This window comes from Panulirus ornatus, chromosome 7, assembly GCF_036320965.1.
Source record: "Panulirus ornatus isolate Po-2019 chromosome 7, ASM3632096v1, whole genome shotgun sequence".
NCBI classification, from domain to species: Eukaryota; Metazoa; Arthropoda; class Malacostraca; order Decapoda; family Palinuridae; genus Panulirus; species Panulirus ornatus.
Window position 1 is genome coordinate 44,219,891 of NC_092230.1, and position 26,466 is coordinate 44,246,356.

Here is a 26,466-nt window from a genome sequence, read left to right on the forward strand (position 1 = left end):
CTCTACTTCCTAACCCACTGCTTTCCACTTTATTTCTATATTTCAAGAGTTTCCCACCCACTTCTTTTTTTTTCCCTTGTATCCTGAGTGAATTCTCATAGGAACAAAACTGGTTTTGATATCTTGAAAAACTTTTCTTTCTTTCTTTCATACTATTCGCCATTTCCCGCATTAGCGAGGTAGCGTTGAGAACAGAGGACTGGGCCCTTGAGGGAATATCCTCACCTGGGCCCCTTCTCTGTTCCCTCTTTTGGAAAAAAAAAAAAAAAAGTGAGAGGGGAGGATTTCCAGCCCCCCGCTCCCTCCCCTTTTAGTCGCCTTCTACGACACGCAGGGAATACGTGGGAAGTATTCTTTCTCCCCTATCCCCTATCTTCCAATTCTCCTTCCCCTCTTTACTCTATTGTACTTATTTTAGAGTAGTTTAGGGTTTTCTGGGAAGGAATTGTTTGGCTTTTTAAGTAAATTAGGATTTTAGGTTTTGATGCAAGCTTTGTTCTTTGAAAAGAATGATGGCAAAAAGAGCATAACATTTGATAACCTTGTCTTTGAGGACAGATGGTGAGATTATCCATGGGTTATTGATAGGGTTTGGCATATTAGTTTCAAGGGAGTAGGGTTGTCTTTTATCCTTTGCTCATAACCCTCCTCTGTAGGAAGATTTTGTTTTTCACAAATTCAGAACTGGCTCTTTATATTACCTTTATGAATCTCTGTGTCTTTTAGTTTGTAGCTAATTTCTTTGGTTTTTCTAATGAGGATTCTTGTTTGTTACAGATTCGGAAAAACGAATGAAGGGTTTAACCCATTTGATCAGATCGTTTCAATTGTGCTACGTAGTCGCCTAAACTCAGGACTTGGTGTCATTCCTTTTGAAAGAAATGGAGTGACAATTAAAGAAGAACAAATTGATGAAGATGTAGATAATGAAGATTTTGCGGAATATGAGATTAAGTATACAGAACTTGTGAATGAAGGTAAATAGTGCTGCAGTAGATTGAAAGTAGATTTGAGGTTTCTTAAGAAGCAGTCTCACATCCCTGAATGTAGATACAATTTATCTATGTTGTAGACGTCTTGTTTGTAGAATTTTAAGACTATATTTACTCCGTACTGTTTTGGAAACCCAGATTTGCTTCACTACAATAAACTGAAGTCAATTTGTGTGAGTTATTCATTTGAATACAATAGATGTAAAGATAGTGATTAGATATATGGGAAATATATAGTTCATTGCCCCATCATTTGCTTATGGTAGGGACTGGTATAAAATTATTTTTTTTATCTTAAGTCACTTAAAACACTAAATTTGACATAAAAATCATATTGCTTTCAGTCTTATGTAACTTTTTGTTTGATTTAGAAGTGTTGCCGAACTCCCCCTGCTCTAGGCTACACTGTGAGTGAAAAGTCTCACCTTTGGCAAGGCTTTGTCATTTGGAATACAGTTTCTTGAAAAAGTTCATCACCCAAAAGGAGTCCATTTCCCCTCTGCTGGAAGTAGTGCAGTCTTGGTTTGCTGGAACCCCTAAAAAGAGGTCTTGGGGAATACCTTGGATGAATCTAACAATCATTCACCCACTGATGCTCCTCTTACTTAACCTATACCCCTTCCCGTAATCTCTTCGATTTGTCCAAAAAGTGCTTCCCTTTGTAGTTACAAGCAAGACTTTTGGCCCTGATTGCATCCTTCCCTATGTACTGAAAGAGTGTTCCTCTGAACTTGCACCTGTGCCTGCTTGTCTGCTCCCTTTTCAGTTTAAAAACCAGTGCTTCCCTTTGTAGTTACAAGCAAGACTTTTGGCCCTGATTGCATCCTTCCCTATGTACTGAAAGAGTGTTCCTCTGAACTTGCACCTGTGCTTGCTTGTCTGCTCCCTTTTCTGTTTAAAAACCCATCCCCAAGTAGGATTACTGTTCTAACCCCTCTAAGTGTCATCTTGTTACTTTGACATCTACTATTTCCAAAGTCTTTGAATCCCTGTAGTTACAAGCAAGACTTTTGGCCCTGATTGCATCCTTCCCTATGTACTGAAAGAGTGTTCCTCTGAACTTGCACCTGTGCCTGCTTGTCTGCTCCCTTTTCAGTTTAAAAACCAGTGCTTCCCTTTGTAGTTACAAGCAAGACTTTTGGCCCTGATTGCATCCTTCCCTATGTACTGAAAGAGTGTTCCTCTGAACTTGCACCTGTGCTTGCTTGTCTGCTCCCTTTTCTGTTTAAAAACCCATCCCCAAGTAGGATTACTGTTCTAACCCCTCTAAGTGTCATCTTGTTACTTTGACATCTACTATTTCCAAAGTCTTTGAATCCCTCTTCAACTCCCATATCCTCAGACATCTTGAATCTAACAGTCTTCTCATTGTGAGAGCCACAGGTGATATCCTTTCGTATCTTACTAATGACTGGTCATTGTCCCTCCATCTGCAACTCCAACTCGTTTTGACACAACTCCTCGATAAACTCAAACTTGGACAGGATATCTCAGTAAGATAGGTGATCTGGTCAAGTTTAATGCCTCCAAGACCCAGTTCTACCCATCTCTCTTTTGGAAATTCTTCACGACTTTCCTTTCTCCTTCAGTGGTTCGGTAATTCCATGTCTTGACTTAATGAACATACTCTTTATTACAGGAGCATCCACACTGTCTTGGAAATCCTGTGTTACGGAAATAGCTAAGAAAGTGGAAGTCCTATGTAGATGTCAAAATTTCTTTTCTTCCAAACAGTTGCTCTGTTTATACAAAGGATTGATCTGTCTTTTGTAGAATACTGTGTTTACATCTAGGTTGGTCCTAAGACTGCATCCTCACTTGACAGAGTTGAGTTGAAAGTGGTCCAACTTGTAAACTCTCATATGCAAACTTCAAAACCTGACCTGTTTGTCCTACACTGCAGTGTTGGTTCACTTTCCCTCTTCTATGGGTATTACTTTGGTTTTTGCTCTTGAGAGCTGGCTACTTGTGTGCCCCCTCTACTAGCTAGACCACAAAATACTTGGCAAGTTGCTGTGTCATGATTACTATGTGGCAGTTGGCAACTCAAGGGTAAGCAGTTTTGATAACAGCTTCTTTCCCTACACCTTGATACTTTGGAGCTCTGTACCCTCTCATTTTCTCGTGTATTTCTCAATAACTATGACAAGGCACATTTTAAAAGGCAGGCTTTTCACTTCCAAAATTTGTAAATAGCTTCCCTTGTCTTTTCATTTTTCCCATCATTATCCCCTCTGTATTTCAGTGAAGGCCTTACCTTGATGTGGACTTTTAACCCTAGCTGGAGCCTCAAAGGTTAAAGAGAAAACACCAGGACTTTTTCTTACAAGTTGATCTAGGGGTAATTGATAATTATATTTGTAATAGAAATATGCCTTAGAAACAGTCGTTGAAACAGAAGTACAGAAAATACAGGGAGAACTTGAGTTGAAATTTTCCAGATTTTGATTACCCCATGATATGGATTATACTGTTACATGTTTTCAGCTTATTTGTTTTCTTTCTAGTTCTGCCATCTGACATAAGGGTGGTAGCATGGTGTCCAATAAAGACAGGATACTCTGCAAAGTTTGACAGGCCCATCTGTACTTACAGATATTTCTTTCCAAGAGGAAGTTTGAATATTAAGGTTAGTTAAATCTGCTGGATTCTTTTATACTGTACGTACTTCACTTTCCTTCCCAAAGATCCTGTTTGTAGGGTTCTTGCAGTGCTCAGGAAGGTGGCCACACCGACTGGGTAGGACCTCAAGGCAACAATTGTGGTGATGTGTGTATGTCTGCGGGGTTAGTGCAGGAAAGTTGAGAAGTAAGTGCTCACTGTTTTTTCAATGGTAGTTGAGTGTTAGCCATGAAAGGTCTTGTGATTTGTTGAATTGGTGTTTGTAATGTTTGAGATGTATGTTTTCCAGAATGCAGACTTGTAGGTATAACCTGTACATACCTGGGGAGTGTAGTTTCAGACAGATGTATGTCTGGAGGAATGGAGTTTAAGACTGGTTTTGGAGGGTAATTATTTAGTGCTTGTTGGGTTCATTGTGGTGAGTATCTGTTTAGTTAATGTTCTGTTTCCTTAGAAGAAAGGAATTTTTAAATGTTTATTTACAGGGAGAGAAGAGGGTGAGTGATTCTTGGTGAAGGTGGAAGCAGGAATGTGTGATGTCACCAAGGCTGTTTAAGTTGTTTACGGATGGGGAGGTGAGGAAGATGATTGCAAAAGTCATTACATTTCCCTTGGATAAAGAAATAGTGATATCCGACAGAGATAGAAACTAAAATGAATCAGAGGAAAGATGGCTTTTTTAGTTCTTTGCTTTAATGTCTTTAGAACAAGAGTGTTTGAATCATAAACTAGAAGGGAGAGTCATAGAGGAAAAAAGGTTATACCTGCATTTTCATAACAATAACCTCTGCTGTATTCTCAGCAGAGGTGGAAGCAACACCTAAGGAGAGGCAGTTGCCTATGTATGTTTTAGAATAATCACTTGAAAACCTTTATCACAACTTTCATTGCTCCACCTTAATTGCTTGACCTCAGAATGATCTTTGGTTTGAACTTCTTCAAGTTTTTATTCATAGGATTGTTATTATGTAATTGCACTTTTTACTTCATAATATGTCTGATCATTATCTTGTGGAGGCTAAGGTGAAGATTAGTATGGGTTTTCAGAAAAGAAGAGTGAATGTTGGGGTGAAGAAGGTGGTGAGAGTAAGTGAGCTTGGGAAGGAGACCTGTGTGAAGAAGTATCAGGAGAGACTGTGTACAGAATGGAAAAAGGTGAGAACAATGGAAGTAAGGGGAGTGGGGGAGGAATGGGATGTATTTAGGGAATCAGTGATGGATTGCGCAAAAGATGCTTGTGGCATGAGAAGAGTGGGAGGTGGGCTGTTTAGAAAGGGTAGTGAGTGGTGGGATGAAGAAGTAAGAGTATTAGTGAAAGAGAAGAGAGAGGCATTTGGACGATTTTTGCAGGGAAAAAATGCAATTGAGTGGGAGAAGTATAAAAGAAAGAGACAGGAGGTCAAGAGAAAGGTGCAAGAGGTGAAAAAAAGGGCTAATGAGAGTTGGGGTGAGAGACTATCAGTAAATTTTAGGGAGAATAAAAAGATGTTCTGGAAGGAGGTAAATAGGGTGCGTAAGACAAGGGAGCAAATGGGAACTTCAGTGAAGGGCGTAAATGGGGAGGTGATAACAAGTAGTGGTGATGTGAGGAGATGGAATGAGTATTTTGAAGGTTTGTTGAATGTGTCTGATGACAGAGTGGCAGATATAGGGTGTTTGGGTCGAGGTGGTGTGCAAAGTGAGAGGGTTAGGGAAAATGATTTGGTAAACAGAGAAGAGGTAGTAAAAGCTTTGCGGAAGATGAAAGCCGGCAAGGCAGCAGGTTTGGATGGTATTGCAGTGGAATTTATTAAAAAAGGGGGTGACTGTATTGTTGACTGGTTGGTAAGGTTATTTAATGTATGTATGACTCATGGTGAGGTGCCTGAGGATTGGCGGAATGCTTGCATAGTGCCATTGTACAAAGGCAAAGGGGATAAGAGTGAGTGCTCAAATTACAGAGGTATAAGTTTGTTGAGTATTCCTGGTAAATTATATGGGAGGGTATTGATTGAGAGGGTGAAGGCATGTACAGAGCATCAGATTGGGGAAGAGCAGTGTGGTTTCAGAAGTGGTAGAGGATGTGTGGATCAGGTGTTTGCTTTGAAGAATGTATGTGAGAAATACTTAGAAAAGCAAATGGATTTGTATGTAGCATTTATGGATCTGGAGAAGGCATATGATAGAGTTGATAGAGATGCTCTGTGGAAGGTATTAAGAATATATGGTGTGGGAGGAAAGTTGTTAGAAGCAGTGAAAAGTTTTTATCGAGGATGTAAGGCATGTGTACGTGTAGGAAGAGAGGAAAGTGATTGGTTCTCAGTGAATGTAGGTTTGCGGCAGGGGTGTGTGATGTCTCCATGGTTGTTTAATTTGTTTATGGATGGGGTTGTTAGGGAGGTAAATGCAAGAGTTTTGGAAAGAGGGGCAAGTATGAAGTCTGTTGGGGATGAGAGAGCTTGGGAAGTGAGTCAGTTGTTGTTCGCTGATGATACAGCGCTGGTGGCGGATTCATGTGAGAAACTGCAGAAGCTGGTGACGGAGTTTGGTAAAGTGTGTGGAAGAAGAAAGTTAAGAGTAAATGTCAATAAGAGCAAGGTTATTAGGTACAGTAGGGTTGAGGGTCAAGTCAATTGGGAGGTGAGTTTGAATGGTGAGAGGCTGGAGGAAGTGAAGTGTTTTAGATATCTGGGAGTGGATCTGTCAGCGGATGGAACCATGGAAGCGGAAGTGGATCATAGGGTGGGGGAGGGGGCGAAAATTTTGGGAGCCTTGAAAAATGTGTGGAAGTCGAGAACATTATCCCGGAAAGCAAAAATGGGTATGTTTGAAGGAATAGTAGTTCCAACAATGTTGTATGGTTGCGAGGCGTGGGCTATGGATAGAGTTGTGCGTAGGAGGATGGATGTGCTGGAAATGAGATGTTTGAGGACAATGTGTGGTGTGAGGTGGTTTGATCGAGTAAGTAACGTAAGGGTAAGAGAGATGTGTGGAAATAAAAAGAGCGTGGTTGAGAGAGCAGAAGAGGGTGTTTTGAAATGGTTTGGGCACATGGAGAGAATGAGTGAGGAAAGATTGACCAAGAGGATATATGTGTCGGAGGTGGAGGGAACGAGGAGAAGAGGGAGACCAAATTGGAGGTGGAAAGATGGAGTGAAAAGGATTTTGTGTGATCGGGGCCTGAACATGCAGGAGGGTGAAAGGAGGGCAAGGAATAGAGTGAATTGGAGCGATGTGGTATACAGGGGTTGACGTGCTGTCAGTGGATTGAATCAAGGCATGTGAAGCGTCTGGGGTAAACCATGGAAAGCTGTGTAGGTATGTATATTTGCGTGTGTGGGCGTGTGTATGTACATGTGTATGGGGGGGGTTGGGCCATTTCTTTCGTCTGTTTCCTTGCGCTACCTCGCAAACGCGGGAGACAGCGACAAAGTATAAAAAAAAAAAAAAAAAAAAAAAAAAAAAAAAATATTTGAATATGATTTCTTGCTATACTGCACTACAGTCATTGGGTCTTAAGAAGTAAACGCATTTGTGATATTAAATTTAAATACATCATAACTAAAGGTGTGATGGCCTAGTTTCATTACTGATATTTCAACTTTAGAGATTTCCTTGACCTTAGGGTTTTTTGAACATTATTTTTTTTATTAAACATGACAGGGGAACTTGTCAACTTTGTCATTAAATTAGTTTAGAAAGGTATTTCTAAATGGAAATATGATCATCTTTATTTTTTATATGAAGAACCCCTTCTTTTATTCCATTGGTTTTGGAGCACGTGATTTCACTTGAGGGTATATTCCATGTGAGAGAGGCATAAAGTCTGAAGCAGAGTTGTCAGAATCAAGTTTTTATGTCCTCATTAGAGATATAACTAAAGCTATTCATTACATATTAAAGTGATTTGTACACTTTAGTGTTTTTCTGATTGTTTTAGTACAGTTGAGAGTAATCATATGCTTTTTGATAAGTACTAATTTTTTTCATTATTCAACTCATACTTTTTTCATGAAAATTTCAGATGATGAATGAAGCAGCACAGCATTTGCTGGGACGTCATGATTATATTAATTTATACAAAAGAGATACAGTTAAAGGAATGAATTGTCTATATCGGCAAATCCACTCCATCAAAGTTACTCCAAGTTGCTGTAATCAAGCAGAAGATGGCAGCAGATCTTTCTGTGATTCCATTGGTCATGTAAGAATACACACACAAACAGAAAATGAGAATGAAATAGAAACTGAATCAGATGATGATGCTAGAGAAAATTGGAGTCAAGACTGTGGTAAATCATTTCACAATAAGAAACACTCTTCTCAGGTTGGGGTAAAGAGGAGAAAACATGCACGTAAAAGAACTGTAAATAGTGATGGCTATGATATGTATGTCATAACTATTAAAGGCCAAGATTTCTTGTGGTTTGAAATACGTAAAATCATGGCAATGCTCTTTCATGTCGGAGAGGGACAGGGCACACCAGATGCCATATTGGAGTTACTAGATGTAAAATCTACGTACAGGTAAGCTATATGTAATGAAATACTTGATAGACTTAGGGAACTTTTGTAGGGGAGTTAATTGAAGATGTTTATATTTTATATTTTGTTGGAATTGTTGAAGAGTTTCAAGCATTAAGAATGGAGTTTATGGGTTTGTTTCAAATTAGAATTGTACTTATGAATGCAATAAGATCATGGTATGTTTTGCTATGAGAAAGGGGATGATATGATTTGAATGACCAGGAGATGGCTGGGTTTTCATAGGATTCACATTCTTAACAGATTCAGCATGGATATTGGGATAGCGGCTGATATAGTCAAGAAAAGACTTTGTAACAGGCAATTCATTGAAAAGCTGAGCCATTTATTGAACAAGACCCTTGAGGGTCTTTCCCATTCATTTTGCCTATGGTAACCATTAAACACAATGAAGTATTCTGAGTGTTTATCTGACAGCAGTTACTAATATCCCCGGGCTCCTTGCTTTAAAGAATATATGCACCACATTCCATTATGCTGCTGGAGAGAGACTGGTTAATAACTTTTCATGATGGTTTGTATAGATACTGCATTAATTTTGGATGATTTGTAAATGTTATATGGATTGATTTTGCAAGTCGAGATAAAATACCTATTATTTGTTTAAGATTAACCTAGCTTATGGTTATGGAAGCATTTACTTGTGAAATATGAAGATAAGGTTTAGAAGAGATGATAGTGGAAAAAGGAATAATTAGAAATGTTTGTGTGTAAGAAAAAATCATAAATCACTTTAGGAGACTAATACAACAGATAGCATCATCACATTCTGATCACAATTTATGCATGCAAAGCATTTATTGTGAATGGTACTTTATGAAATTGGTCTTGGTGTTGGTGTCTAAGCTTTCTTCTAGAGTTACAATCATGGAAGGGAGGAGGATGAATTAAGGCATAGAAACTGATGAAGATCAAAGCAAAGAATGGTAATAATTCATAAGTTTTTCCTCCCTGGGGTTAGGGGAGAAAGAATACTTCCCTCGTATTCCCTGCGTGTCGTAGAAGGCGACTAAAAGGGGAGGGAGCGGGGGGCTGGAAATCCTCCCCTCTCGTTTTTTTTTAATTTTCCAAAAGAAGGAACAGAGAATTGGGCCACGTGAGGGTATTCCCTCAAAGGCCCAGTCCTCTGTTCTTAACGCTACCTCGCTAATGCGGGAAATGGCGAATAGTTTGAAAGAAAGAAGTAATTTTTTCATTGTGCCACATGCACATCTTTTTCTTAAGTTTAAAATCAATTTACTGAAAACTCTTGAAGAGGAAATATCACATAAACAAGGGACCAAATTGTATTTCAGCCTGAAAGAATTCAAAGTTTAGTTCTGTTTTTTCTTTGTTCAGAAAACTTCATGTTTAGATGATACAGGTAAAACAAAAGGTTATATTGGAGTGGAGCCAGGAGAATGTTGCTTCACAAATTATTTATTGTAGCAGGAATGCCTTTAAGATATGCTAAGTGGACCTCTTTGGTTTTCCATTTCCATGCATGCAGTTCAGTGTAGTGAAAAGCTCTGCAGATTGTTCATTGGAGACTTTACATCATACACACAAAAGGTTTACTTGCTTTGTTAGTAAGAATGAAACTAATGTATGAAGTTTAACATTTTACTCACTTGTTTTACAGGGGTCAGCAACTTTCGGTTGCAAGTGATGTACCTTTGAATCTTAGTCGAAGTACCTTTGAAGGAGAAAAATGGCAGTGGGACAACAAAGCTTTACAGTTAGTTATATCTCGGCTTCAGGGCCTGTGGAGTCAACAGTCTGTTCGGTAACAACTACAGTTTTTCTTTTATTCATGCTTGTTTGGTGTTTCCCATGTTAGCAAGGTACCACAGAAACAGGTGAAGAAAAGGCATCATTCACTTGCATATATTCTCTAGTCATATAATGCACTGAAACCACAGGTCCCATTCCACAACCAGGACCCAACATACCTTTCATGGTTTCCCCTGGCTGCTTCATATACCCTGGTTCAGTCCATAAACAGCACATCACCCCTGTATACCACATTACTCCAGTTTACTGTGTGCTGCTTTCTTTCACCCTTCTGGATGTTCAGGGCCTGAACACTCAAATTCTTATTTACTCCATCCTTCTGTCTCCACTTCAGCCTTCCCACCCTTCCCCTTCTCCTTTGTTCCCTCCACTTCTAACATATATATCCTCTTTATCTACCTCTCCTCAACTTTCTCAACCATACTTTATTACAACATCCTTCCATCTCCAGTTCAGCTTTCCCACCTTCCCCTTCTCCTTGTTCCCTCCACTTCTAACTTATACATCCTCTTTATCTACCTTTCCTCATCTTTCTCAACCATACTTTTATTGCACAACTTTCTCTTACCCTATCATTACTTCATCAACTCTCCTGAGATATTGGCATCAAACATTTCTTTTCTGACACATTCACCCTTTTCTGTACAGTCTCATTTATAGCCCATGCTGTGGATCCATATAACACTATTAAGATTAGATAGCAGTTTGTAGGCAGCCACCGACCAAGGAGGTATATCATCGGTACTATTTTCCTGGGTATGGGGAGGGTTAGTGATGGTTGCATAGTGAGCCAGGATTTCAGTGGTTGTTAAGCTGCATGTCTTTGACCCAGATAACTGTCTTTTCTGTCTGCTTCACCCACATGTGGACTGGTGGCATTCTGTCCTCAAACATACAGTCTGTTCTTGTCACATATAACACTTAATGCAACTCATTTTTCTCAACTAGATTTTCCTCCAGTGAACGTTATGCTTGAGCCTTGCCTTTTCACAAAATAGATAAGAAGTGGTAGGCATGAACATTAGACAGGAGCATTAGTTAGAAACATTACATAGTAGTAGGTTGGAGCATTAGTTAGAAATAGTAGGTTGGAACATTAGGTAGGAACTTTAGGTAATTACATAAGGTAGAAGTAGTTGTTAGGAGCATTTAGTTAGTAGCCTCTGAAAACTCTGCACTATAGTTGCCATCTTGTCAGTGGCCTGTTAAGGGTTAGACACTAAAGGCTAAGAAGTGGCTTTGGAGTTCAACAATTATGGAGACTCTTTTGCCATAGCCACCCCCTTAAGGGAGCTTCCAAAGGGAATGGGCATCAGAGATATAGATGAAGACTGCTATACCATTAGACATAACCATCTTTGCCCTCCCAGACAGTGACCTTTACACATTCCTCAATGCTCTAGAACCTCAACTCACCTAATGACTCACCTCAGCTTCCGTGGTTCCATCTCTGCCGTGACCACTCTCAGGTATTTAAATCACTTCACTTCCTTCAATTTTTCTCCATTCAGACTCGCATTCCAATGAACCTTTCTCTTTGTGCTGCTAAACCTACCCTAATAACCTTGCTTTTACTCACATATATTTTAAACTTTCCCTTTCATACACTCTCTCAAACTCATGCATCAGACAATGCAGTTTCTCACTCTAAATCTGCCATTAGTGCTGTGTCATCAGGAAACAAGCACCTGATTTGTTTTCCATGCCCCTTTCACTCCCTGCAGACTGCATACTTGCCTCTCTCTCCAAGACCCTTGCATTTATCTCCTTTACCACCTCAACCATAAATAAATTTAACAATCATGGTGACATCACACTCTTGCTGGAGACTCACCATTACCTGGAACCATTCAGCCTCCTCTCTATCTGCTCACACACTTGACTTTCACCCTTGATGAAACTCAGTGCTTCTGATAGCTTTCTTCCTGCACCATATTTTTGTAATACCCTCCTCAAAGCATCTCTATCATCCCTATCATATGCTTTTTCCAGATCCATAAATGCCAAATACAAATCTGTATGATTCTTTAGCATTTCTCATACACATTCACATTCTTCAAAGCAAACATCTGACCCTTACATCCCATACTCTTCCTGAAACCACATTTTTTCCTCCCCAGTCTAATGCTCAGTTCATGCCATAACCCTCTCAATCCCCACTCTTCCATATAACTTAACAGATACACTCAACAAATTTATACTTATGTAATTTTGACACTCACTTTTGTTTCTCTTGCCTTTATACAGGGGTATTATACATGCATTTCTCCAAAACGTAGGTACCTCACCATGATTCATACATACATTTAAAATCCTGAGGAACTGATCACCAAAACATTCATCCCCATTCTAAAGAAATTCAATTGCACTACCATTCACTCTAGCCATCAGCCACATTTTCATCTTGGTGAGGCTTTCACCATCTCTTTCCTCTTCACCAAACTACCTGCAATGATTCTCTCACTTTGTATAACTCCCCAATCCTAACACTCTATATATGCTTCTATATCATCCAACACTTACAACAGTCCTTGAGAGTACTCATTCCATGTCCTCTTCACCTTATCATTGCATGTTACAGCTTCACTGTGCTTATTTTACTGATATTCTCATTTGTTCTTGTTTTTTCTTTACCATTAACCTCCCTCCAAAACATCTTATTCACTACAAAGGCTTTCAAAACCAGGTATTACCCAGTCACCAGTCCTTTTTCATCACACAACTTTACAAGCTGTTTATCATTTCTCTTCGCATTACCGAATACCACATGCCCCTTAGCTTTACCATCAACTGCCACATTACTCTCTTGTGCTCTTAAATCACCCATCACCAATACCTGGTCTTTTGTATGAAAACAGCTAACCCAAAACACCCACCGCTTTTCATCATTCTTCTTATGTTTAGATGCATAGGCACTAACATTCACCCGTCTCATGCAATCCATTTTCAGTTTTAACTTACATCAGTCTGGATTTCATTTCCTCACACTGTTTCACAGATTCACATAACTCTTGCCTTAAGTGTAGTGCTACTCATTCCATAGCTCCTGCCTTCACACTAACCTCTGGCATTACCCCTAGGACATTTCCAAGCCATTCTTCCCTCTTACTTTGAGCTGTGTTTCACTCATAGCCAGAACACCCAGGTTCTTTTCTGCAAACATAATAACTAGCTTTTCTTTTTTCTCATCTAGCTTACATCCACACACATTCAGACACCTCAGCCTAAGCTTTTGGGGAGATGAGCACTCCTTACTTGGTTCCTTCTGTTTCATCTTTTAGAAATTGAAATACAAGGTGGGAAGGGTTTCCAATTCTCTGCTCCTGCCTCTTAGTCGCTTTTTATGATATGCAGGGAATATATGGGTTGAGAGAGCAGAAGAGGTTGTGTTGGAGTGGTTTGGACATACAGAGAGAATGAATGAGGAAAGGTTAACAAAGAGGATATAGGGGAGAAAGAATACTTCCCACATATTCCCCGCATGTTGTAGAAGGCAGCTAAAATGGGAGCAGGAGGCTGGAAATCCTCCCCTCCCATTTTTGATTTTCCAATAGAAAGAACAGAGAAGGGGGCCTGAATGGAGATATTCCCTCTAAGGGCTCAGTCCTCTGTTCTTAATGCTACCTCACTAATGTGGGAAATGGCAAATATGTATGAAAAAAATGAATTCTTTCTCCCATATCCCTGTGGAATAATGTAGGTTTTGTATATCTTATCTGCAAAATTTATATGCATTTTATGTATATCTGAAGAAATTGGTGTGGGGTAACACTCATGGAACTACATAAAACCTCTTACCCTCACCCTCATACCTGATGAGTAACTAAGCATGATTGTCCTGTGAAGGCACTCGTCTCCCCACCATTCCCACCCAGAATGTAGACTTGAAATTATGACGGGAGGTCTCAATGTAAAGGAATTTAAATAGCAGCAGACCTTTGGATCCTTTCGAGGCTATTTGTTTGCATATATGCACAAGTGAAGTGGTCATTCAGGCAGACACGTTTATGTTTCTTAGAAGATGAAGGGTTCATTAAGCTGTTTTTTATGGTTATAACTGAGATTAATTGTATCATTAGTAAATACAGGTAAGAACTACTATAGCATCATGTAGCATATTTTTTTACCTTGGCTTTGATGTGAAACCTATTATTCAGCTCAACAACATTTCAGATACATGATGCATTAGAAGTCATAAACAATATTTTATAGCATTTTACACATTTTGAAAGTACCTATGCATTTTATCTGTTATATCCTAACTGCAGTTAAACTATGTACAGTGATGGGTATTATTGCTCATGATTTCTTGTAATTTTGGAAACCTTATTCATAGAGAAGTTGCTGTAATGATGATTGGTATTTTTGTTTATCAGAGCAACAGCACTGAGACATACACTTTGGAATTTTGAGAGCTGCTACGTGGAGAACACATCAAACATGAAGCATAAGGACTCATCTAGTGATCTTCCACATGACCAGTGTAAAAACTTAGTTGGTTGGGAAAAAGTTTGTGTATTTTCATCGTATTCCAGAGCCCCTAACAATGGTGAGTTTATTGATAATGTGACTGTCTATTAATTACATCTGTCTGTCTTTGTCTACTTATCTATGTATCTATATTTATCATTCTGTCCCTTTCCCTTTATCTGTGTGCCTAACTCTTTCTACCTGTTTATTGATATATTTAACTTTATTCCAGTTCATATGGAATGGATTAAGTGCATACAGCTCAGACATATCTTAAACCGCATCTATTGCATTAAGTTGAAACAGACTTCCACACTAATTTGAGTGCATCCTGATGTTGATGAAGCTCTGCTTCCAGCAGAGAAATGCTTTCTCATTCTTCATTACCTACCTTTTTGTTCGTCCATGTCTAACATCACAGGTCAGCTTTTGGACTCTGGTGGTATTGTTGAAGTATCAGAGGCAGCCACCAGTTAATTCTAATTTCAGAAGTCACTATAGTGTCATTTTTTAATGTGTGGCATCTGTTAGAAAGATCCACAAATTCTGAATATGATAAGCTTTACTTTTCATTGCTAAACATTTTGCTCTCCAAAGTGATGTCATGGTTGAAATGGTATGGATTTATGGATGGGAATATTACAGTGAAACAAGAGTGTATGAATAGCTTAGGTGAAATTATATAAGTGAAAAGACTGAGGATAAGGTGGAAGGATGGATGTGGGAATTTAGAAGTAACAGAAGCATTAATATGGAGAACTGTAGCTGTTTTATTGAAAAAGCAGATGTAATGACCTATTTTTTATGTATGGGGAGGGAATTTCATTCTTGAGGGGCCCCTCATCTCTTGAAAATTTTCTGTCATACAACTTCTTGAATTTCTGTATGATTTATGCATAGGTTGTTTGGGCAGTATTGTAACAATAAGTATGTGATATTTGAATAAAGAAAAGTGTTTTTGCTGTGATGCAGTTTCCTTATGGTTTTGCTTTAATTACATTGTTTTACTCTTTTCAGACCATGAATATTCTTCACAGAAGCCAGTGTTATCTGTACTTGACAGCAGAAATGGAGGTAAGGGAATAAAGTAGTTTTTCCTAGTTCACAAGTTTGATTTTCAGATTAGACATCAGTGAAAATAAAAAAAAATCTATATGATTTTATTTGAATTAGGTGTGCTGCTTTCAAGTGTATGGACATTATGTATCTTCATTAATGTTATTTCTTTACTTTCTGATCATTGTTGAATATGGATCCACCACCAAAATTGGTTGACTATGGGACATGACTGAAAGACAGCTGAATGTTGGTGCCATCCATGGTTGTTGGACATTTCTTGGTATGCATCATAGGTGTCATTATCATATGTTGAATATAGTTGTTGCTTTCATTTGAATATTCCCTTGCCAAGCTGGCATGTATAGTAATTGACAGGATTTGTTTTCTAGAGAGCTCATGCTAACTTACTAAAACATGAAACCTTTCACCATTGCATAGGTGCAACTTATAGGCCCAAGAGTACAAGGTGAGAAATGCTAAGGCTTCAGGAGTGGTTAGGGTAGTTCAAGAATCATTGAAAAAAGAAAAAAACAGGAGTTTTGATGTATTTTAGCATTTTCATGCTTTGAGTGTAGAAGAGGAGACAGCAGCTGTTACATGTATGTGTATGGAGAATGGAAGGAAGAGGTTACAAGTACAAGGGCCTATTGCAAAAAGGGAGGTAAAAAGGATAGTAATGAGGCTGAAGGTAGGAAAGGCACCTCAGTGGATGGGATTACAACTGAAATGCTGAAGTATGGAGGAGAGAGTGTGATAAAGTGGATACATCTGATATATAATTGAAAGTGGAAACAGAGGGTTGTGCCTGAGGATTGGGGGAAAACTGTTATTGTTCCTTTATTCAAAGGAAAAGGTGCTAAAGATTTATGTAGCAGTGATAGGTTAATAAGTCTGTTAAGTATATCAGGAAAAGTGTTTGCAATGATATTGATTGATAAAATGATGGAAGTGACTGAATGGAGAATAAGTTAGGAGCAAGGAGATTTTAGGAAAGGTAGGGAATGAGAATGATGGAAGTGACTGAATGAAGAATAAGTTAGGAGCAAGGAGATTTTAGGAAAGGTAGGGAATGTGTGGATCATATTTTTGTTGTGAAGATGATCATGGAAAAGCATTTAGCAAATGGTATGAAGTTGTATGCAGCTTTTATGGATCTAGAATGCTTTATGGGATGTGTTAAGGATTTATGGGGTCAACTGTTGGATGGTGTGAAAGCCTTCCATAGAGGAGCAAATGCATGTATGAGAGTGGATGGAGAGCTGAGCAAAAGTTTTGGTGTACATATAGGTGTGAGGCAGGGGTGTATGATGTCACCATGGCTTTTTGATATGTATATGGTTGGAGTGACAAGAGAGATGAAAGCAAAACTAGGGAAAAGGGGTGAAGAGATGAACATAGTGTGGCAAGCCTGTTTGTGGATGATACTGTGTTGTTTGCTAAGAGTGAAGAGGAGTTGCAAGAGGTTGTAAGTGTGTTTTATGACGTGTGTAAGTTTAGGCAATTGAAGGAAAATGCATGTAAAAGTAAAGTGATGATGCTTGAAAGGAAACAGTTAAAGTATAGATTTTTTTAAACCATATAGAGTGAGAGAAGAAAGTTTATGAAACTGTGCTTTTGTTATGGTTATGGGGGTAGAAAGATTGGAAAAGGTGAGAGAATTTAAATATTTTGGAGCTTGGAAAAGTTTGGTGACATGGAATGAGAGATAAAGGAGAGAACATTACAGGGTAGAAGAGTCATTGGGTTCTTTGACAGAATAATGAAGGGTAGAGGTGTAAGTACTTCTGTAGTTCTGTAATAACTGTCTCATAAGCTAGGTTGATGTGCTGTACTGGACCAGGGCATAGATAAGTAGGCCAAGGCAGGCTAGCATATATGTTGAATCATTCCATGAATTATGCACCTTATGTACCATGTGTACCTTTGTTGTCTTTTCCTAGCACTACCTCGTGCACATGCGGATGGAGGGGGTTATCATTTCATGTGTGGCGGGGTGGCAACGGGAATGAATAAGGGCAGACAATATGAATTATGTACATGTGTATATATGTATATGTCTGTATGTATACATATATATACATTGAGATGTATAGGTATGTATATGTGCGTGTGTGGACGTGTATGTATATACATGTGTATGTGGGTGGGTTAGGCCATTCTTTTGTCTGTTTCCTTGCACTACCTCGCTAACGCAGGAGACAGAGTATAATAAAAAGAAATAAAAAAAATATGTACCTGTTATTTTTAGTTTTTCTTTTCCAAAGCTTATTGGGATAGATTTGAGAGCTGTTGAACAAAGGAATTTGTTTATAATGTAATGCTGTCCCCAACAGTAAATACTTTCATAAAGTTGTTTCTTTTTTTGATTCCCCTTGTGTGTGTATGTGATATTAACAGCAGTGTACTGTCACTTTTGATACCTTTATATTTCCCCCACAGAGGAAGCAGACTTTAATCATACGGCTACAATTCTTCTGATTGAATTTATCAGACAAAGGTTCAAAAGATTTCTTTTAGTACACACACGCCCATTAGTTTACAAGGAAGTGCAAGAGGAGCTCCATTCTCGTGGTTTCTCCTTCACTTTAGAAAATATCCGAAGAAAGTGGAACAACCTGATATCAACATATCGGAAGATAAAGGAAGGAAACAGTGAAGGCCTCTCTGCAAACATATCATGGGATTATTATAAGGTATTGTGCTTAAATGCCTTAAAGGGTTTATGAAAAATATTAGAATTGGGTCTTTTCATTAAAAGATTTTACTTGCAACACCCAGCTTTCTTTTAAGGAAAGTTGATACTAGACGTATATATATCATTCTGTGTAATTTTTGCCATTGCCCACAAAGTAAGTAGGGTGAAAAATGCTAGATATGTTGAATCCCTAACATTTTAATTCTCGGCTATTTCCACGAATGGTAAATAATTCTGCCAATTTATATCAAAGATGTCATAAAAATTGCCTTTGAAGGCTCAGACTGAGGTGTCTGAATATGCACATATGTGTATAGGATCAGAAGACGGGAGAGATAAGTGCTCGGTTTGTTGAGAATGTAGTGGGTGTATTAGCTCAGAATAAAAGTAAGCTGAAGGGAGGGGGGAGTAGAATGGTTCAGGAATTTTAGGGAGTAAAGCACAACTTATTAAGAGGGCAGGAATAAAGGATGTAGGGACATTTTTGATGAAAGAGGACAGCTGAATTGTGTTAACCCTTAAACCAAACCTCTTTTGGATCTCTGGTGTTGCTTAGAGGAAACCTCATGTAGATTTTCCAGTGGATCTTTGGTGGTGGTATGAGATGCCTAAGGCTTTACTCTTTAATTATGCATGATTTTTTCCTTTGTTCCCCCATTAATGAGGTAATGCCATGAACAGACAAATGGCCTCATTCATTCACATCCACTCTGTAGTTATCATGTATTATGCACTGAAACCAGAGCAACCCTATTCACAGCCAAGCCCCAAAGACATTTTCATGGTTTTTCTCAATTGCTTCAGTCCATTGACAGTGCATCATCCCCTGTGTACCACATTGCTCCAACTTTCTCTATCCCATGAGTCACATATATATGGTGTGGGAGAAAAGCTGCTAGAAGCTGTGAGGATGTTTTATTGAGAATGGAAGGTATGTGTGTGAGTGTAAAAAGGGAAGAGGGTGAGTGGTTCCATTTGAAGTCGGGTATGCATCAAGGATAGCTTTAAATCTGTTTATGGCTAGTGTGGTGAGGGAGGTAAATGCAAGAGTCTTAGAAAGGGATGTGGTTCTACATTATACAGATAGGGATTGGGGCTTTGGAGATGAGTCAATTGTTGTTTGCAGATGACTCAGCCCTCGTGGCAGACTAGAGTGAGAAACTGTAGAAGCTGATGTCGGAGTTTAGGAGAGTGTGTGAAAATAGGAAGTTGAAGGTTTATGAAAATATAAGTAATGTTATGAGATTTAGGAGTACAGAAGGTTAGCATGAATGCGTGTTTTAATGGAGAGAACCAGGGGGAAGGAATGTTTTAGATACCTAGGAGTGGACATGACAACAGACAGAACTGTGGGAACTAAAGTGAAATAAGGAGAAAATCCTTTTATTCATTAAAAGGGTAGCTTTGGCAAATGTTCCTACTCAGTGATTATATCCTTTTTATCATGCATGTAATTATTTCATTCCAGTTGTTGGATGATCTTTTGGGGATAAATGTTCTTGCAGTGCCTACATCTGAATCTGCTGAGGGTGAAGTTTCAAAACATCCTGTGGATTTTGGTCATCCTCAGGCACTGAAATCAGTGACATCATTGAAACCAGTCAGTGCAGAGAAGGCTACAACAGTTACTCCTGTCCATCTATTACAAGCATCACCTGCTGTTTCATCATATTGTCAGACACATCCTCAGGTTATAGAATCAGTTACCACTCTGCCTCTTTCAAATCAGTCTCAAACATTGCTCCAGTCTTCGGCACCCATTACTACCCTTCTCCACCATGATGGAGATACAATCTTTGCAACTCAGACTATACCAACAAATACAGGAGCTGAAGAAAAGTCATTAAGAAACATTCCAGATATAACTACAGTCTTCTTGGAATATAACCTTCAACAAGGTGAAAAGCGATTGGATAGAATAAATGAACATTTACAGTACATGACAAAGAAAGCAGCAAGAAAAATAGAGTACAGAAGAAGGAAAGAAAAGAGAGAAGAATCGAATTTGAAGGCATTAAGGGATATTGGAAAAGCATCAGAAGATATGAGAAATAGGTTATTAGACATTTGATCTTTACAAACATTTAACATATTCAGTTTAACGATGCCTATATCCTTTTTGCATCACATTATTAATGATTCTGTATTCTCAGTACGACTGACATGTCAAAGTTGAGTTTGTTAAATGGTTTGCAACTTGTTAATGGGAGAAATGATTGTATTTTTCACAGGATATCTAGTAGTAAGACTGAAGTATAAGAAGTACCGGATGATGACTCAACCCTTGTTTGCATCTTTGCAAAAAATTGTACTGTACTAGTTTTTCAGCACACTTGTTTTCATCATTTAGAGAATTTTTTATTTTATAATAAAATTCTATCAACAATACTGGGTATGTTTTGACCTGTATAGTCAGTATCAATTATTTTATTTAACCATTAGGAATATGAGTTATTGTCTTATATTATTTCTTCCAGTTTGACAGTTTTCACAGATGCAGTAAACCATCAGTAAGCTACTTACAGGTAACCAGAACATGAGGTTAATTGAACTTAGTAGAAAAAAAGATCATGTTCACATACAATGAAAAATACATCTTACCTTTCTTCCTTCTACTCCTGGGTATCCAAAAGTAAAGTGCGACAAAAGAATTAGGAAAAGTATGAAGTGATATTGCATCTTTTAAGCTAGTGGTGTACAGAATAATAGTTTTATTTAGTGAAACGTTGAACAATTTGAGTAAAGTAAAGCTGTTAGCAGTGCTTTACTGCAGACATGCCAAAAACTCAAATACCTAAAGACTTAGGAAGAGAAACTAGTATATGCAACAGTGGGTTGGTGATTAGGGTTGTCCCATCTTACACCCCATGAGAGTTGTACCCTGTCTTACGCCATACCATGAGGGTTGTCGCTTGTCTTGCATCCTACCATGAGGGTTGTCCTGTCTTACACCCTACCGTGAAGGTTTGCCCCGTGTCTAACAACACCCTTCCTAGAGGGTTATGCCTTGTCTTTCCTCTTACTATAAGATGAGAATGGTGATCTACACAGATTAGAAAGTTGTACTACACTAGTAGACATATTGTGCTGCAGGGATAAGAATACTGTGCTGTGCTGTACTGTAAGAATGCTGTTGTATAATCTTATAATTAACAAGTCAAAAAATAAATAGAATAGGAATTCAAACCAATGTATAGCATTGGTTTTTGCCTTTCTGTCCGTTTGTGCATTTTGGTTTAGTACTTTAAGAGCAATCAACTCCGTACCTAAAATGACCGGCACACTATCATAACCGGTACCGGCACCATAGATAGAGCTACCGGCATCGTACCTAGAACAACCGGCACCGTCTCTTAAACAACCGACACCATATCTCGCACCTAGAACAGCCGGCATCATGCCTAGAACCGTTACTCTACCTAAAACTTCTGGTGCTGTACCTAAAGTAACCGGCATGATATTCAAAGCTTTCTGCACACCACCTAAAATGAAAAAAAAAAAAATAAACCGGGTATCATACCTAAAACCACCGGAACCAACGTAAAACAGACACCCCACCTAAAACACCCAGCATTATACCCAAAACAACCGTCACCTTAACAACCAACAACGTACCTAAAACGGCATGCACCCTACCTAAAACGACTGGCACCCTACCTAAATCGACCGGCACCCTACCTAAAACGATCAGCACCCTACCTAAATCGACCGGCACCCTACCTAAAACGACCAGCACCCTACCTTAAACGACCGACATCTCTAAAACAACCTGCAACCTATCTTAAACGACCGGCATCCTACTTAAAAAAAATCGAACGTCACCGAACTTCAAAAATCTTGAAATTTCTCCATATTTTCCGTTAGTAGAGGTTTTTCAGTAATTGATTTTTCTCTTTAACTAAGATTTTCTTTTTTCGGATTAATGACGCTTTGAACTCACAAAATTTCGGGTAACATATATCGTTACTAGACCACCGCTAAATCAGGAAATCGTAACTTAAACATGGGAATACATGATCTCGAAAACATGTTATTCATCGTTCATTTTTTGATATTGTTCTCCAAGCTTTCTCATGAAATAGCTTCGCTCTCTTGAAATAATCTAAAAATATTTAGATGACATGCATGCATAATTGCCCCCGTAAAACAATACTTGAATGATTATATATATACATTATATATATATATATATATATATATATATATATATATATATATATATATATATATATATATTTTTATACTTTGTCGCTGTCTCCCGCGTTTGCGAGGTAGCGCAAGGAAACAGACGAAAGAAACGGCCCAACCCCCCCCCATACACATGTATATACATACGTCCACACACGCAAATATACATACCTACACAGCTTTCCATGGTTTACCCCAGACGCTTCACATGCCTTGATTCAATCCACTGACAGGGGATTAAGAATACTTCCCACGTATTCCCTGCGTGTCGTAGAAGGCGACTAAAAGGGGAGGGAGCGGGGGGCTGGAAATCCTCCCCTCTCATTTTTTTTTTTTTTAATTTTCCAAAAGAAGGAACAGAGGGGGCCAGGTGAGGATATTCCAAAAAAGGCCCAGTCCTCTGTTCTTAACGCTACCTCGCTAACGCGGGAAATGGCAAATAGTTTAAAAAAAGAAAAAAAAAAAGATATATATATATATATATATATATATATATATATATATATATATATATATATATATATATATATATATGTGTGTGTGTGTGTGTGTGTGTGTGTGTGTGAATGAATAAAGGCAGACAGTATGAATTATGTACATGTATATATATGTATATGTCTGTGTGTGTGTATATATATGTATACATTGAGATGTATAGGTATGTATATTTGCGTGTGTGGACGTGTATGTATATACATGTGTATGGGGGTGGGTTGGGCCATTTCTTTCGTCTGTTTCCTTGCGCTACCTCGCAAACGCGGGAGACAGCGACAAAGCAAAATATAATATATATATATATATATATATATATATATATATATATATATATATATATAATCCCTGGGGATAGGGGAGAAAGAATACTTCCCACGTATTCCCTGCGTGTCGTAGAAGGCGACTAAAAGGGGAGGGAGCGGGTGGCTGGAAATCCTCCCCTTTCGTTTTTTTTTTAATTTTCCAAAAGAAGGAACAGAGAAGGGGGCCAGGTGAGGATTTTCCCTCTAAGGCCCAGTCCTCTGTTCTTAACGCTACCTCGCAAATGCGGGAAATGGCGAATCGTATGAAAAAAAAAAAACTGCAGAAGCTGGTGACTGAGTTTGGTAAAGTGTGTGGAAGAAGAAAGTTGAGAGTAAATGTGAATAAGAGCAAGGTTATTAGGTACAGTAGGGGTGAGGGTCAAGTCAATTGGGAGGTGAGTTTGAATGGAGAAAAACTGGAGGAAGTGAAGTGTTTTAGATATCTGGGAGTGGATCTGTCAGCGGATGGAACCATGGAAGCGGAAGTGGATCATAGGGTGGGGGAGGGGGCGAAAATTTTGGGAGCCTTGAAAAATGTGTGGAAGTCGAGAACACTATCTCGGAAAGCAAAAATGGGTATGTTTGAGGAAATAGTGGTTCCAACAATGTTGTATGGTTGCGAGGCGTGGGCTATGGATAGAGATGTGCGCAGGAGGATGGATGTGCTGGAAATGAGATGTTTGAGGACAATGTGTGGTGTGAGGTGGTTTGATCGAGTAAGTAACGTAAGGGTAAGAGAGATGTGTGGAAATAAAAAGAGCGTGGTTGAGAGAGCAGAAGAGGGTGTTTTGAAATGGTTTGGGCACATGGAGAGAATGAGTGAGGAGAGATTGACCAAGAGGATATATGTGTCGGAGGTGGAGGGAACGAGGAGAAGAGGGAGACCAAATTGGAGGTGGAAAGATGGAGTGAAAAAGATTTTGTGTGATCGGGGCCTGAACATGCAGGAGGGTGAAAGGAGGGCAAGAAATAGAGTGAATTGGAGTCATGTGGTATACAGGGGTTGACGTGCTGTCAGTGGATTGAAGCAAGGCATGTGAAGCGTCTGGGGTAAACCATGGAAAGCTGTGTAGGTATGTATATTTGCGTGTGTGGACGTGTGTATGTACATGTGTATGGGGGGGGGGGGGTTTGGCCATTTCTTTCGTCTGTTTCCTTGCGCTACCTCGCAAACGCGGGAGACAGCGACAAAGTATAAAAAAAAAAAAAAAAAAAATATATATATATATATATATATATATATATATATATATATATATATATATATTTACGAACATGTGTGTGTGTGTGCCCACATGTTCGTGTATATAACATGTGTGTGTGTGTCCTTGTATATGGTGTTGTTGCTAGTCCTTTATCAGGGTGAGGAGTGATGTCTTCCTCTGAGTCTGGCTCGGACTTTCTCTTCCCCCACCAAGCAATTTTGGCTGAATGGTTCTGTTCTGGAGCAGGTGTTGACCAGTCAGTCCTTCCGGCACCCGAACCCTCATCAGAGAGGCGCCAGGTCAAGGCGTGGGGGTGAGCTGCCGAGGATATGTATCCCATGGTCGCTGACGTTCACAAGAAGATGAGGAAGGAGGGGGTGTGGACTACGCCGAGACTCTAGGACCTCTCCAACCAATCAGAATTGCTCTTAGTCCCACAGCCAATCAAGAGTAGCGTTGTATAGCGGCAAGGATGACACGCTTGTCTTTCCTCTCTCTCTCTCTCTCTCTCTCTCTCTCTCTCTCTCTCTCTCTCTCTCTCTCTCTCTCGTTACCCGAGTGCTGTGCTGTAAGCCCGTTACCCGAGTGCTGTGCTGTAAGCCCGTTACCCGAGTGCTGTGCTGTAAGCCCGTTTCCCGAGTGTTGTGCTGTAAGCCCGTTACCCGAGTGCTGTGCTGTAAGCCCGTTACCCGAATGCTGTGCTGTAAGCCCGTTACCCGAGTGCTGTGCTGTAAGCCCGTTACCCGAGTGCTGTGCTGTAAGCCCGTTACCCGAGTGCTGTGCTGTAAGCCTGTAAGCCCGTTACCCGAGTGCCCGAGTACTGCGCTGTAAGCCCGTTACTACTGTGTCACGTCAGGTTTAGCGAAGTGTAACGATGATGTTTACTGTGTTACGTCAGGTCTAAGTGTAATGTTATCGAACAAAGTGTCACAAACGAAAGAGATCTCCTGGTTTGAAGTCTAATTTGGAATGTTAACTCATGTTCAGTGTTAGCTCATGTTTAATGTTAACTCATGTTTAATGTTAAACTCATGTTTAATGTTAACTCATGTTCAGTGTTAGCTCATGTTTAATGTTAACTCATGTTTAATGTTAAACTCATGTTTAATGTTAACTCATGTTTAATGTTAACTCATGTTTAATGTTAAACTCATGTTCAGTGTTAGCTCATGTTTAATGTTAACTCATGTTTAATGTTAAACTCATGTTCAATGTTAACTCATGTTTAATGTTAAACTCATGTTTAATGTTAACTCATGTTCAATGTTAACTCATGTTTAATGTTAACTCATGTTCAATGTTAACTCATGTTTAATGTTAAACTCATGTTCAATGTAAACTCATGTTTAATGTTAAACTCATGTTTAATGTTAAACTCATGTTCAATGTTGGCTCATGTTTAATGTTAACTCATGTTCAATGTAAACTCATGTTTAATGTTAAACTCATGTTTAATGTTGGCTCATGTTCAATGTTAAACTCATGTTCAATGTTAACTCATGCTTAATGTTAAACTCATGTTCAGTGTTAACTTATGTTTAATGTTAAACTCATGTTTAATGTTAACTCATGTTTAATGTTAAACTCATGTTTAATGTTAACTCATGTTCAATGTTAAACTCATGTTCAATGTTAACGTAAATGATTCAGGCTTGATTTATGTACTTATTCTTTACAATTTCAATTCCTTTTCATAATAAGTAGTTGTAATGCTGGTCATTAATTCAATCCCATAATTTTATGATTGTGTTAATTCAATCCCATAACTTTATGATTGTGTTAATTCAATCCCATAATTTTATGATTGTGTTAATTCAATCCCATAACTTTATGATTGTGTTAATTCAATCCCATAACTTTATGATTGTGTTAATTCAATCGCACAACTTTATGATTGTGTTAATTCAATCCCATAACTTTATGATTGTGTTAATTTAATCCCATAACTTTATGATTGTGTTAATTCAATCCCATAACTTTATGATTGTGTTAATTCAATCCCATAGCTTTATGATTGTGTTAATTCAATCCCATAACTTTATGATTGTGTTAATTCAATCCCATAACTATGACTGTGTTAATTCAATACCATAACTTTATGATTGTGTTAATTCAATCCCATAACTTTATGATTGTATTAA

At 38.7% G+C, this 26,466-nt stretch overlaps 1 protein-coding gene across 9 annotated transcripts in view; it reads left to right on the forward strand.

The window, feature by feature from the left end:
• LOC139749588 (uncharacterized) overlaps positions 1–20,521 on the forward strand; it is a 30,007-nt gene extending 9,486 nt beyond the window's left edge. For all 9 annotated transcript variants that reach the window (XM_071663666.1, XM_071663669.1, XM_071663667.1 and 6 more), the window contains 8 exons: positions 778–977; positions 3,500–3,621; positions 7,618–8,120; positions 9,760–9,903; positions 14,288–14,460; positions 15,399–15,455; positions 17,880–18,133; positions 19,604–20,521. In XM_071663666.1, the coding sequence (XP_071519767.1) occupies positions 778–977; positions 3,500–3,621; positions 7,618–8,120; positions 9,760–9,903; positions 14,288–14,460; positions 15,399–15,455; positions 17,880–18,133; positions 19,604–20,206 (2,056 nt within the window). In that variant the 3' untranslated portion in view covers positions 20,207–20,521. The remainder of the gene's footprint in view (positions 1–777; positions 978–3,499; positions 3,622–7,617; positions 8,121–9,759; positions 9,904–14,287; positions 14,461–15,398; positions 15,456–17,879; positions 18,134–19,603) is intronic.
• Positions 20,522–26,466: the final 5,945 nt, after the last annotated feature.